The sequence below is a fragment of the Puma concolor genome, chromosome B1, assembly GCF_028749965.1.
Source record: "Puma concolor isolate L17-30 chromosome B1, mPumCon1.1.hap2, whole genome shotgun sequence".
NCBI classification, from domain to species: Eukaryota; Metazoa; Chordata; class Mammalia; order Carnivora; family Felidae; genus Puma; species Puma concolor.
The window spans coordinates 83,811,102-83,825,204 of NC_141670.1; the positions used below are offsets into that span (position 1 = coordinate 83,811,102).

Below are 14,103 nucleotides of genomic sequence, written 5' to 3' on the forward strand. Positions count from 1 at the left end.
TTCCTCTTGTCTTTGGTGACTTTCAACAGTTACCTCTAGCCTTATATTTTTCTAAGTATTTCTTCAAAAATGAGGCTCCCACACTTAATGGTGACCCAAAACTGTTTTCAGAACCCAAAGTTAAAATGAGGTCAATATGGAGGGGAACACAAACTCAAATTACAGCCTGTCTTAGACACTGAATTTTGCTGGACACCGATAGCAACAATTCCACATTTTGGAAAAGTGAGCAGTATTAGTAATACTTTAAAAAAATCAACACTGAAAATAAAAATCTCAATGTATGGGCAGATGACAAGTGATAGGAATTTTAGAAGAAATCTAAAGGAAAGAGATAATGTCCTAAGGAAAAAAGGTAAAAATCAAATGAGAAAATTGAAGAAATGGAAAGAAAAGACCACTTAAGGATTATAAAAGTTATATTTATTCACGATGCTACATTTATTGCATTCCCTTAGAAAAATGGAGAACTGTTTATGTACCCAATTTGCACATATAAAACTTTATACAAATTATGTGTAGCACATAAAGGCCTCTGGTACAGCTAAAATCCTGACACTACAATTTGGGTAAATCCTGCTTCAGGGTCTCCAGTTTATCAAGTCTGTTCAGAGAAAATAAACACTGGTATTATACTCAATCTTGCCATTCACACTTAGAAATTATTTTAAAATATAAAATTTTCACTCTAAAAACTCAAAAAAGGTAAACTGGAAGGGGACACACTTTGTTACCGATTTCAATTTAACAGTATGACAAATTCATACCTTATTTTGGCTGGGTCTTTTTAAAAAAAACTATCACCTTAGTTTTGACATTCTTTCTAAGTTGTGGCTGCTTCAAGAAGGTAGTATGTCAAAACATTTACTAAACAGTAAAAATAATATTCCTTTTACAAAATGGTACAATAACACATTACAGAACCAGAAAATACTAAATGTCTTTGGCTATACAACTAAAAGGCCAGTCTTCCAACAGAATAGGGCATATTCACACCTCAGAACCAACTACAGACACAAAGCATAACAGAAATATGCATAGAATTTAAGGATAATTTGTCTTGCCTTTTCTTCCATTCTACCCATATAATAATCAAGGAGAATGCAATTTACATAATCTTCCCAGATGAGACTCCATATAGCACTACAAAGATACCCAAATTTCTGCAAAGGCAAAGTGAATTAAAACAATTACACAACTAAGACCAAAGGGACAAATGCTTGTTATCTGCAATTTTAGTTGTTTGCTTGTTTTTTTAAGCTTCTTTTTTTAAGCTTTGAGTGTAGAAATCATAGCTGATAAACAAAAAGTCACAATCTTCACAAATGAAACAATAGAAAAATAAATCAAATGAAACATTTATTAATAAATGAAGCCTGTTTTATTACTTCAAGTGTTAATGATAAAAAAAATTTCAGCACAGCTGTTGCATTTAAAAAAGTGAAACTACATACTATGTTTCTAGCTCAGTAAACAGATGAACCTGATGTCTTTGAATGACATAACAATTGAGCATTGTACAGTACATCTTATGAAGACCCGTAAATTAACGAACTACTGGTTTAAAGTTAGTGATTATGAAACAAATATGTATTCATAGTTTCAGCTTCTTTTTTCTTCCTCGACCATCAGGTGCTCCATCCATTTTACGTTTCTGTGTCTACAAATGAACAGAAGGACTGCTTTTCAGCACAAGACAATAAAGGTAAAACCTAGACTATTTTTACTTTATTAATAATTGCTACATAGTAATATGTATTTAGCCTTTCTTACCTATTATAATCTTAATACTCCAAATAGTCTTATCTACTCACTTTACTAACACAAATTTTATTGCTAATGAAACGATTTACAATAAGCAATAGTGAGTCAACACATCAAACCAGTATAACATGCCCTACCAAAAGAATGCAGTACTACTTTATGAAGTTACATAAATACCAAGGACATTAGAGGCATTCATTTATTCATGACTTTTTAAATTATTAAACCTAAATAAAAATATGACATTTTTTTCTCTTAAAATATCTGTATTCACATTGCTAAGATATCACTGGGACAATAAGCCAAATCGTGGAAGTTTACATATACTAAAATTGTAACTTCTACTCCTCAATGTCAACTGTAAGCTCCTGGCATTCACAGGACAGGCCTTCCTAGGTTTTCATGAATGCCCAAATTATGAACTACCATCCGATTCCCCACAGAATGCATAAAGCAGCTTATTTAAAAAAAAAAAAAGGACTAACACCTCAATGATAGCTAAGTAATGTTCAAATTTTACAAAGAAAAGTCTCTAAGAATGTTATTTACATATTCATGAATACTTACAGAAGGTTTTGGTCCTCTCTTCTTTTTCTCTGCCTTCTCTTTTTCTTCTAGTTCCATGTTTTCTCTTTCAATCAAGGTAATTAAGGTGTTACACCTCCTCTGGAGTTCCTGAATTGTAAAAATAAATTTATATGGTAAACATGTATTTTCCATTGTTTTCATAATACCCAAGTTATAAAGCTATAATGTTTTGGGGTGCCTGAGTGGCTCGAGTGTCTAACTCTTGATTTCAGCTCAGGGTCAGGCTCTATGCTTAGCATGGAACCTGCTTGAGATTCTTTCTCCCTCTCCCCCCACTCATGTACTCCCTAAAATAAAAAGAAAATTGTAATGTTTTAATGTAATATAAAATCATTTATACACCCCCCATAGATAAAATGTATAAAACAGACCTAACAGCAACTGAATCACTCTTTAATTATATTTATAATGCATTTATAGTGCAACATTTCCCAAACAAAGATACATAAGAGACGCCCTTAGTGAAAAATAACCTCCAGAGGTCAAACACGAAAAGACTGTGCACCGTCCTCCATCTTAAAGAGTGACAACATAAATACGCTGAGAGAAATCTTACTATGAAAGATGCTTAAACTTTGCTTATCCTTGTATATCCCAAACCTAAAACTACAGAACATTTTTAGCATTTTCATCCTAAATAAAACAAGATGGAAGTTAAAAGCTCAGAAGCAGTAAAATGCACAATAAAAAGAGGAATTAATTCACTGAAGCCCAACTTTCCTGAATTATAACTTTAGGAACTTGCTTATCAAAAACAGCTTTTTAAAATAATCCAGACTCAACATCCAAATGGGCAGAGGCCTAAGTACAAGTTCTTTCTTTATAGAAATGTGTTCATTTATGGGAATGCAAGCTGGTGCAGCCGAAAATAGTATGGAGGTTCCTCAAAAAACTAAAAATAGAACTACCCTACGACCCAGCAGTTGCACTATTAGGCACTTATCCATGGGATACAAGTGTGCTGTTTTGAAGGGACACATGCACGCCCATGTTTACAGCAGACTATCAACAACAGCCAAAGTATGGAAAGAGCCCAAATGTCCATCAATGGATGAATGGATAAAGATATGGTATATATATATATGTATATGTATATATACATACACACAATGGAGTATTACTCAGCAATCAAAAGGGATGAAATCTTGCCATTTGCAACCACGGGGATGGAACTGGAGGGTATTATGCTAAGTGAAATTAGAGAAAGACAAAAATCATAGAACTTCACTCATATGAGGACTTTAAGAGACAAAACAAATGAACATAAGGGAAAGAAAAATATAAAAACAGGGAAGGGGGACAAAACAGAAGAGACTCATAAATATGGAGAACAAACAGGGTTACTACAGGGGTTGTGGGAGGGGGGCTAAATGGGTAAAGGGGCACTAGGGAATCTACTCTTGAAATCATTGTTGCACTATATGCTAATTTGGATGCAAATTTTAAAAAATAAAATTAAAAAAAATGTTCATTTAGAAAACCAAAATTTTCTGAACAATTCAACTTTTAAATTATGATCATCACATTCAAAAGGTGGAACTGATGGTGATGCTTCCCATTTAGAACCTGATTAAAATTAATATCAAAAACTAGTGCTTATCAGACGTAGTGATGTTATAAGATATGTGATACTAAAGGATAGAACCAGGAAATTTTTTAAGTTATCCATGATAACAGTTTAATTTTTTTTAATGTTTATTCATTTTTGAAAGACAGAGCACAAGCAGGGGTGGGGCAGAGAGAGAGAAAGAGGGGGGGGGACACAGAATCTGAAACAGGCTCCAGGCTCTGAGCTGTCAGCACAGAGCCTGACACGGGGCTTGAACTCATAAACCGCAAAATCATGACCGGAGCTGAAGTCAGATGCTCAACCGACTGAGCCACCCAGGCGCCCCTCCATAACAGCTTTTTAACTATAGATAACTGTTTTCTCATGATCTGATTTAACCTCTAATACTTACAATACTGTAACTAAAATGTACTCCAAAGATGGAATGAAACCACAATTTTACCTATTAAGCAATACTTACTCTGAATGGTTTGCTACGTTACACAAAAAGGCCCAAGCACTCACCATTGCAGTTCTGGACTTCAAAAACCAGTCAAATCTGAACTGAGGAGAGTTGCGAATACACTGTCGTAATTCATCATAAACGTTTTCTTTGTCGAATCCAAGTTTGTGAAGCATACAGATTAGAAAACGATCCTCTTCTTCAGTATAGTTTTTTCCTTTGTTAGTACCATACGATATTCTCAGCTGATGAAAAGGTGCTTTGTACCGTCCAATCTATCAAAGTTAAATTTTATATTATATAAATCCTGTATAATACATATTTCAAATCAGCATTAGTAAAATTAGCTAAAAATGTTATGTTCCAAATCAGAATTTTCTATCCAAAGCACCTCAACTATGTTATATAACCTTTGTTGTGAAACAACCTTATAGTCTTTATTATTCTAAAGAGAAATATAGGCTGAGACTTTCTGATACTATGTAGGAAAGAGCAAAATCATAGGGTTGCTGACCAAGATCCATCAACTAACGTACTAAGGTAAATTCTGTTGAGACTTCATTTGAATGTTGTTCTTTGAAGAAAATTTACATTTGAAACCATCATTTCATTTCCTTTTAAAAAGTTACTTTAACTCGCATATTCTCAGGGAGAAGTTATATTACTGACTGCCAGATTTATTAATACACAAAGTACCTTCGTGTCAAGGGCTTTTTTGATACTAATTCTTCTTTGAATTCTTGCCTCTCCCCTTTCAATCTGAGCCATAATCTTCTCTATGTCCTGGAGTTCATTGCATCTTTCCCAGAATACAGCTGGTAAAAAAGTTGGACAGATGGGACAGGTGGAAGAAGGGGGAAGATATAAATAATTTCTCACAAATGCTCTCATTTATTTAACTTGCTAAGGATTAAGAAATATTTCCATTTCTCTCGTATCTAATACTACAAAGTAAATAAGTCAATTATTTAATTTTCTTAACTGTAAAAAAAAAAAAAAAAAAAAAAGAGCTGGATGATTTAAGTATCTCCCAACTCTTAAATTCCTATTATTGAACCCTAAGCAGACTCATCACAGCACAACCAGACCTATTGATATGACAATCCAAGTGACTTCAGGAAACAGAGGCATGTAATACTTGAGTCATTACAGAGAAAAATAAAATGAAAGCACAATTATTCAGTGTATTCAGTACCCTATTATTTTCTTGGCTATAGCCAGTTCACTAGGGTAAAAAATAAAAGTATCTTTTTTTTTTCTAAAGAACATTTTCTAAATTGATTTTTTAAAAGACCTAACTTGATTTTTTAAAAACACAAAAAAACTAAACCTCCCCAATAGCTCTCCAAAGAACCTGAGAACATTCTTGTATCTATTAAAATAATAAGAAAATTACCTGAATATTCTATAACTTCTTCTGGAGTTTTTCCTTCTACTTCTCTTGCAATATTTTCAATATCATCACGACCCCACTTCTCATTAGCTTTGATAAACTGGTTAAAATCTCTCTTATTCCAATTGGTAAATCCCTTCAAGGCAGCAGAAACAAAATATTAACACACACTGAACATGGATAAGACGCTACTACACTTTTCTGTAACACTTAAGAAAAATTGGTAAATTTTCAACTACTCCTTGTTTTTAAGTTTTTAAAGTGGTAACTTTTCATACACACAGATGTGCATTTTTAGCAATATGTCATATATTGCTTAGATAACCAAGCAATTAAATCTGAGTGGAAGAGAGTAAGGAATGCTGCATGCAAAGGTGACCTTTTTGCTGAGTGCTGAGGATTAGCAGGACTTTGCAAAAAGGAATGAAAAACATATAGCAAAGAGCAAAGACCTAACAAGTGGGAAAACAGAAGAAAACCAGAGCTTCAAAAGTAGGCCAGATACTGGCCTATAGTAAGGCCAGATTCTGAAAGACCCTGATTAAACCCTAACGGTTGTTAAGTAGAAACTTGTGTTTGAGAATAGTAACTTAATACCAGTGTGGAAGATTCACAGGAAAAGGAAATGAGAATACTGAAAGAAAGGTGATCAAAAGGTTATCCACTCTACCAAGGCTGGTGCAAATCTCTCCTCTTCTAAACTACCTCAACAACTCATAACAATCAAAATGTAGCATGCTTTTATCATCTCCAATTACTCCATTTTTTAAAGAAGACTTGTACTTTGTATACCCCAACACAACCTAAACACAGTACCTTACAAAATGATAGTTAATAAGTTTTATGTTGATTGAAGACTATACCTGTGTTAGAAGCTTCTCTTTTTCCTCTAACTCTTCATCATTAAGGGGTTCAGCTTCATCAATCTTAAGCTGTTCTTCTTTTTGTGCCTGTGCTGCATTTGGTAGGTCAGGATTTCGAGGCACCTAAAAAAAAAAATAATCCAACCATGAAAAAAAATACTGCTATATACCATTTGTTAAAAACAAACCAGATTAGTTACGAACAAAGTGTTACTCCCATTACCTTGTACCCAATAGTTTTTCTGTAATACAGAATTTCTTTTTCCAATAATTCAAATAAACGCGGAGGAAAGAACTGGAAATCCTGAACGTTAGGTTGTTTCGGAGGTCGAGGAGCCTAAGACAAAAACATGGTTCATTTAAAAAACCTGTTTTAATTAATGGTAACCTTCCTGTTTCCATACACCGTAACAGCCAATTCTCTAAGCAACTGATCAATTATTAACATTGAACATAAATCAAATTTTTTATTTTTTTTTTAATTTTACTTTTTATTTTTAAAAGTTTACATCCAAATTAGTTAGCATACAGTGCAACGATTTCAGGAGTAGATTCCTCAGGGCCCCTTACCCATTAGCCTATCCCCCCTTCCACAACCCCTACTGTAACCCTCAGTTTGTTCTCCATATTTATGAGTCTCTTCTGTTTTGTCCCTCTCCCTGTTTTTGCATTATTTTTGTTTCCCTTCCCTTACATTCATCTGTTTTGTCTCTTAAAGTCCTCATATGAATGAAGTCATATGATTTTTGTCTTTCTCTAATTTCACTTAGCATAATACCCTCCAGTTCCATCCACGTGGTTGCAAATGGCAAGATTTCATTGTTTTTGATTGCCGAGTAATACTCCATTGTATATATATATACCACACCTTCTTTACCCATTCATCCATCGATGGACATTTGGGCTCTTTCCAAACTTTGGCTATTGTTGATAGTGCTGCTATAAACATGGGGGTGCATGTATCCCTTCGAAAGAGCACACCTATATATATCCCTTGGATAAATGCCTAGTAGTGCAACTGCTGGGTCATAGGGTAGTTCTATTTTTAGAACATTAATCAAATTTTAAATGCATACATTCACAACTAATTTTTAGAAAATTTTTTAACAAAAACTGAAGAAAATACACTGTAAGAAGTGACAAAAATACCTAATTCTCAATCTGATTTTACTGCAAGAATATAAGAAAAAAATTCCATTTCCGGTACTTTTAAATGTTTTATTGCTCTGTCAACTCACCTTGGGTGCTTTAGGTTCACTGACACGAAGAGCTTCCCTAAAATAGGCATCAACAGCATAGTTGGCTTTTCTTTCTCGTTTTGGTGGTTCAATCCACTCTGTGAATGCTATCTAGTATATGAGAAATAATTCATATTACCTATTTTTATTATATACAGTCACAAATCTTATACGAATGCAACTCTTCTCTTACTGTGTACATTACAACTCTTGTTTGTAATGGAAAGACATTCATAAAATGCTGGACTATAAGCTCTAGGAGGATAGGAACTATGCTACTTTGCTCAAAACTATGTAATCAATACATGGGACAGTGTCCAGTAAATAACATATATACATAGTAAGTACCTCTTGATCAAATGAAGAACATTCTATTGGGTAGGGGGAAAAATATTACAGAATGTGCTATAACCCAAACTAGGAGAAAAATGTAGGTGTGTACTTAGCCCAGAAAACATTCAGAGGATATACAGGTCTAAATGTTAACAGAAAAAACAGTGAGTAGAATTCTTTTTTTCTTCCAACCTGTAGGTATTTTTAAATTTCTCTACAATAAAAACAAGTATTGTTTAAGGAATTAGGAAGTTTTTCCCTTTAATTACCAGCCAATTTTGTTTAAAAAAAAAAAATCTAGTAAGGTTGTGACAAATTTCTTTGCCAATTATTTTAATTTTCAAAGATTCCAAACTATAATCACCCCATATTTCAACTATAATAGTATATACAGTAAGCCTCATTAAATTTTTAAAACATTTCAGATTACTAACTGAAAATAATTTAGATGTGAATATACAGAAATGACTGCTTTGAGACAAATTTACAAGGCATTACACCTAACACTTAAAATTGCAAGTTTCAAGTAAAAGTGTTCAAGTAACCAAAATGTCTTTCAAAATTACCTTTTGTTTTTCTCTATAATCCTCTCCTTCAAAGTTATAAACACTCGACTCTGTATCCATTGTGAAGTTTCTAAGGGAGCTTTCACCCATCTTGGAGAGCTTTTCATTCATCTCTGCAGTCTAGGGAAAAAAACAGATTAGAGACCAAAAAAAAAAAAAAAAAAACCCAGAAGAATTGTAGTCAAAATTAGGCTTTACAGTACACAAAAACTTCTTTTTATGGTTCACATTAACAAATACTTCCTCAAACAGTTCTGATTTAAAACAGTTTATATATTAAAAACATTATCACATTTAGGGGTACCTGAGTGGCTCAACTAACTGGTTAAGGGTCTGACTCTTGATTTCGGCTCAGGTCGTGATCTCAGTTTGTGAGTTCAAGCCCCGTGTCCAGCTTTGTGCTGACAGCGTGAAGCCTACTTGGAATTCTCTCTCCCTCTCTCTCTGCCCCTCCCCTGCTTGTGCATCTCTCTCTCAAAATAAATAACTTAAAAAAATAAAAACATTGTCATTTAATCTGTACCTCACCTTCTTTGCACCTCTTTCCAAAATACCATCAATATCCTCATCCGTAATCTCACTTTCCTTTGAAGCAAATACATGTGTTGCCCCATGTCTAATCATTTGAAGCATTTCATCTTTCCCAATTTTGTTCAGATTCTGATCCACAAGCCTTCCTGGAAATAAAAAACAAAAACAAACAAAACACATGTTATATAATGTTAAACTATATTTTACTGGAAACTTGGTATTTTAAATGTTAGATGTAATACCATGTATTCTGCCTCAAGCATCAATCATTTCTGTTTATTCATTTCTGATAATTTTCATTTTCACATAAACAATGCCAAATTCGTAGTTGTAAACTTTGAAATATTCTAAAGTTTATCTATTACATAATGAAGCCTACTGTATACCATCTCAATAAAATACATTCTTATATGGGCTGAATAAAAGCAATCTGGGATTTTTGAAAATCAAATTAGCAAGGTTTTTAAGTATCAACAGATGAGATTATAAACACAAGAAATTTCTGATAAGCAGAAAAGCATTAATATTAACTCCCCAATCAGCTTTTTCTACCTAGAAAAGTAAAAAAAAAAGAAAACAAAAAGTGAAGTACTAAAAAACTTTTACATTGCCAAACTTTAAGGTCTGAAACATACATCAATTTCTGAAAATTTCCTAATTTTAAGAACTGAAATTCCTGAAAGTATTTTTTGATTGTAGAACAAATTCAACATAAGAAAATTAAGATCTTCAGTTGGTAGGAATCTGGCCAATACTGTAACTGTATTAAAAAATGCAGGCATCAAAACAAAACAAGCCAAAATACAAAAAATTACTTTCACCCAGAAGGGCCATTCACATACAACATACAAGCGTCAAGTTTTGTATTCCAATCAACTTGTAATAAGTGAATAAAGATCCAAGTTGTTCTCTCAGATCTTAAATGCTTATGTATCATGGCTTTGGATCCCTAACAGAATGCACAAACATCTATGAGTTACAAAGTTAGGACAGACCTACAGAACTTGTTTCTTTGGACTGAAAGCTATCTCACTATCAAAATGTTCTTAGCCTTATTAAAACTACTTCCCTATTGGACAGGGGGAGCTATTCAGACATAAAGTATTCTATGGTTTCTTATATTTTTAATTATGTTCCTTACTCCACGAGACAGTAATACAAAAGTAAACACCTGAGGCTTACTGTTTGACTAATTCCTGTAAAGCTATTAGCACAAAATGTGCTCCAAAATTTGACACCCTTCTCCACAATAAACCCAACTAAGTAAAAAACTCAAACAGCTTTTCTGAGCTGTCAACTAATTTTTAATCTTTTTTAAAAAGTGTTTCAAAGATGAGAATTAAAAACAACACAAGGCAGGTGTTTTTCTAAAAACATGGATGAAGAATGTGAGGGGGAAAAAAAGAACTAGCCATTACATTACCCATGAGAAAACTCACTGTTGGGCAGGCCCCAGAGACTTTCATAATTAAACACTTCACTCTAATAGTTAATATAGTTCTTGGTCCTTGACGAGTCACCTCCTAGCTATACGAATGGTAAACTAGTGACTTGCCTCTACTTATGCCAACCTCAAGCTGGCATGAAGACTACAAGAAGCACAAAGTAAGCACATGATAGTAATTATTAATAAAAACAATTAATAAGCCATCATTTATTGCCACATATGCAGAGACATGACTAACACTATGGCTGGCATTAATGGGATATCAAAGAAATGTAACAGTCCCTTACTCACATGAAAATTAAAAGCTGGTTGACAAAACGAAGACAGGTAACATGGAATCATCAGTGAGCAGTATTAACCAGTGTATCTCTGGGCTTTATAGACAGATAAAAAGTACATGCTCATAATGCAAATTTGAGAAGGAAAGAAACCAATATGATTCCAAGGTTAATGAGGTTTTCCCCCCTATTTTTCCGTGTTACACATCCCATCACCAACCTTACTGTGATATAGCTCCATGAAAATGTAAATGTCTTCCTTAAAAGCTAATCTGGCACAAGAACTTCACTCTCTTCAATCAACCCAAAATAAAATCCCACTCTTACCCTCTAGTCTTATTTACATTAATGTAATAAACATTACACTGTAACATTACATCACCCACCCTCTCACTAAATTATAAACTCTATGGAAGTAAACACACTTGTTGCTTTCATTCACCACTGTATTCTCAGCAATAAGAACAATGCCTGGCATCTGGTGGCTGTTCAGTAAATAGTTGGCAGACTAGAAAAAAGAATAACATCAGATTCTTTGAGTTTCATTTGTATTTCTTCATTTTACCCCAGAGTAATTAATAGAGTGCTTATTAGTACATGTAAATCATACTCACCACAGCTCTATTTAATGTGTACCACACTAAATGCTGGGTTTTTTATATGCATTATCCCCTTTAATCCTTAATAGTCCTAAACAGTATTGCCATTATCCCCATCTAACAGATGAGAAAATAGGCTCAGATGGTATAAAAAAACTGCTGACAAAGTCAACATGCAAACTTCAACCTTCCTGAGCCCAAACCAATCTTAATAAAACTAAAGCTCACTTTTCTCTGGAATATAAATACCGTCCAGGCTGCTAGCTTGATTCCATAGGTGCTCAATAACAAGAACCTCCTAAAAAATCTAGGAAGCAAATGTGTCAATCCAACTTGGTAAATTTTTCAAAGTTCTAAGGCTCACCTTGTTGAATGACTATTGAATCCAGTCTGAGTTTCATCTCAGCACGTTCCACTATTCTTTCTTCCACAGTATTATCAGTTATAAAGCGGAACACTCGGACTGTCTTGGTTTGTCCAATTCTATGTGCCCGGTCCTAGGTAAATTACTATGTTACTTTGAATACAGTTAAAAATTCACATAAATAACATTTAATTATGTACACTGGCAAATAAAATATTCTCAAGAATGAAACAGTTTTTAAGGTAACAAAACTACTCTAAAAATAGATTTCTATTAGATTAATATTTTTTAGATTCTCAAAGATTCTCCATTTCAATAAGATTAATTGGTTATCTCACAAGGGAAACTTTTAAGAGGTATGGAATACATCAGATGCTAAATCTGTGAGAAACTACCTGGTTACTTTTACTAGGTTATACTGACATAAAATTCACGTCTCTAGCTAAAACAGAAAAAATTATCATTTTTAGGTTGGATAATAAAAATCTTTCCTAAATCTATTTTTATGTTTACATTCAAATTGCCTTTCCACCTAAATCATATATAAATTTTCATTGATTAGGAAAAGAAGTAACATGAATAAAAGAACTCCACAACAATATAACCCAATTAACTACATGTAAGTAGTCAAATTAATTTAAATTCCATTTCTGTTTAACTCCTGTTAAGTTCAACAAACACATTTTTATAAAATATCCCTTATTTCTAATTGATCAACATTCCCCATCTACCCCTATAAATAGTATAGGATAAAAGCAACCAACATGAGTTATGGTCAACAACATTATGGGTCATTAATGGTACCAAACTTAAGAATTCGTAAGTTTTCATATTTATCTACAAATCACAAATTTTCTCAACCTAGAAATGATCTTCCTGATCTAGCCAAAGTACTCCCACACTCCCAAACAGGGAGGTTTGTAGCTCACCAAACCTGTTTCCCTTTCCCCCCAAGGCACAACTATACTATCATTTATCAATTCTCTCGCAACCCAGTTATGCTATGTGATTGAGTGCTGGCCAATGAATGTGGGAACACTTTCAGGTCTGACTCAGAAAAAATTTCCTAGGCAATCCTCAGCTCTCTGTCATACCCCTTCTGTCATCAGTATATACAGGATATAGCTGGACTCCAAGGTCCTAAGATATGGCAAAGCTATAAAGACGGAAATATCCTGCTTTAGATGAAAGATCTATAAAATACCCTCACTGAATTATTAAGTCAGAGAAAAATAAAATGCTACTGGGTTTAAATCACTGACAGTTGTAGACTATAATCTTGCGCCAATGAAAATGTTAAGCATAGAACATCTCTTACCATAGCCTGGAGATCTACTTGGGGATTCCAATCTGAATCATACAAAATTACTACATCAGCAGTAGCAAGATTAATGCCCAGACCACCAGCACGTGTACTTAACATGAAAACAAACTTTGTGCTGTTTGGTTCATTGTACGCATTGATGGACTCCTATAGATATAAAATAAAACAAATGTCAGGAAATTGTTTTATCTGATTATTTTTCATCTTCCCTCCTTGGGTTTTACTTACTTGTCTCTCATCATGGGGTGTCTGCCCATCCAATCTACAGTACTCATAATTTCTCCACATGCAATAATCTTCCAAAATATCCAATACCCTTGTCATCTGACTGAAGATTAGTACTCGTGAACCTGTTAGCAAACAGAATATCCTAGTTTCAGAAGCTTCAAAAGTAAAAAAAAATTATTTAAAAATTTAAGGCTAACCAAAACTAAGACTAACCAATTACCCCCCTTAATTCCAAGTTACCTAGTTGGTCATAAGAAGAAAACTACACATTATTTATTTACCCAAGTCAGTCATTTCCACATTTTTCCCATTGTGGCACAAATGAAAAAGGGGAAAATCTGTACAACACACTAAAGTAAACAGAAAAGGTTATCTGTTCTGGCATGGGAGGTCTTGCCATCCCAAGGCTGAGAGAACCATTCTTTTTATTCCACATACATTTAAAAATAACTTTCCATCACCACCACTGTAATTCTCCCACATGATGGCCCCAAACATCCCCTAACACATTCAAAACCATCTCCTTGTGGTTCTAAAGACCCAAATCCAGATCAAAAGACTAGAATATAAATGTG

The 14,103-nt window shown here is 33.7% G+C and overlaps 1 protein-coding gene across 1 annotated transcript in view; it reads right to left on the bottom strand.

Annotated features, from left to right (window-relative positions):
- Nucleotides 1–401: 401 nt before the first annotated feature.
- Nucleotides 402–14,103, bottom strand: part of SMARCA5 (SNF2 related chromatin remodeling ATPase 5) — a 38,991-nt gene continuing 25,289 nt past the window's right edge. The window contains exons 12-24 of the mRNA XM_025922448.2: nucleotides 13,529–13,650; nucleotides 13,295–13,447; nucleotides 11,977–12,109; nucleotides 9,286–9,434; nucleotides 8,758–8,877; nucleotides 7,859–7,969; nucleotides 6,844–6,957; nucleotides 6,621–6,743; nucleotides 5,761–5,893; nucleotides 5,061–5,179; nucleotides 4,427–4,639; nucleotides 2,332–2,439; nucleotides 402–1,660 (exon numbers count right to left, since the gene is read on the bottom strand). Of these exons, the coding sequence (XP_025778233.1) occupies nucleotides 1,595–1,660; nucleotides 2,332–2,439; nucleotides 4,427–4,639; nucleotides 5,061–5,179; nucleotides 5,761–5,893; nucleotides 6,621–6,743; nucleotides 6,844–6,957; nucleotides 7,859–7,969; nucleotides 8,758–8,877; nucleotides 9,286–9,434; nucleotides 11,977–12,109; nucleotides 13,295–13,447; nucleotides 13,529–13,650 (1,664 nt within the window). The 3' untranslated portion in view covers nucleotides 402–1,594. The remainder of the gene's footprint in view (nucleotides 1,661–2,331; nucleotides 2,440–4,426; nucleotides 4,640–5,060; nucleotides 5,180–5,760; nucleotides 5,894–6,620; nucleotides 6,744–6,843; nucleotides 6,958–7,858; nucleotides 7,970–8,757; nucleotides 8,878–9,285; nucleotides 9,435–11,976; nucleotides 12,110–13,294; nucleotides 13,448–13,528; nucleotides 13,651–14,103) is intronic.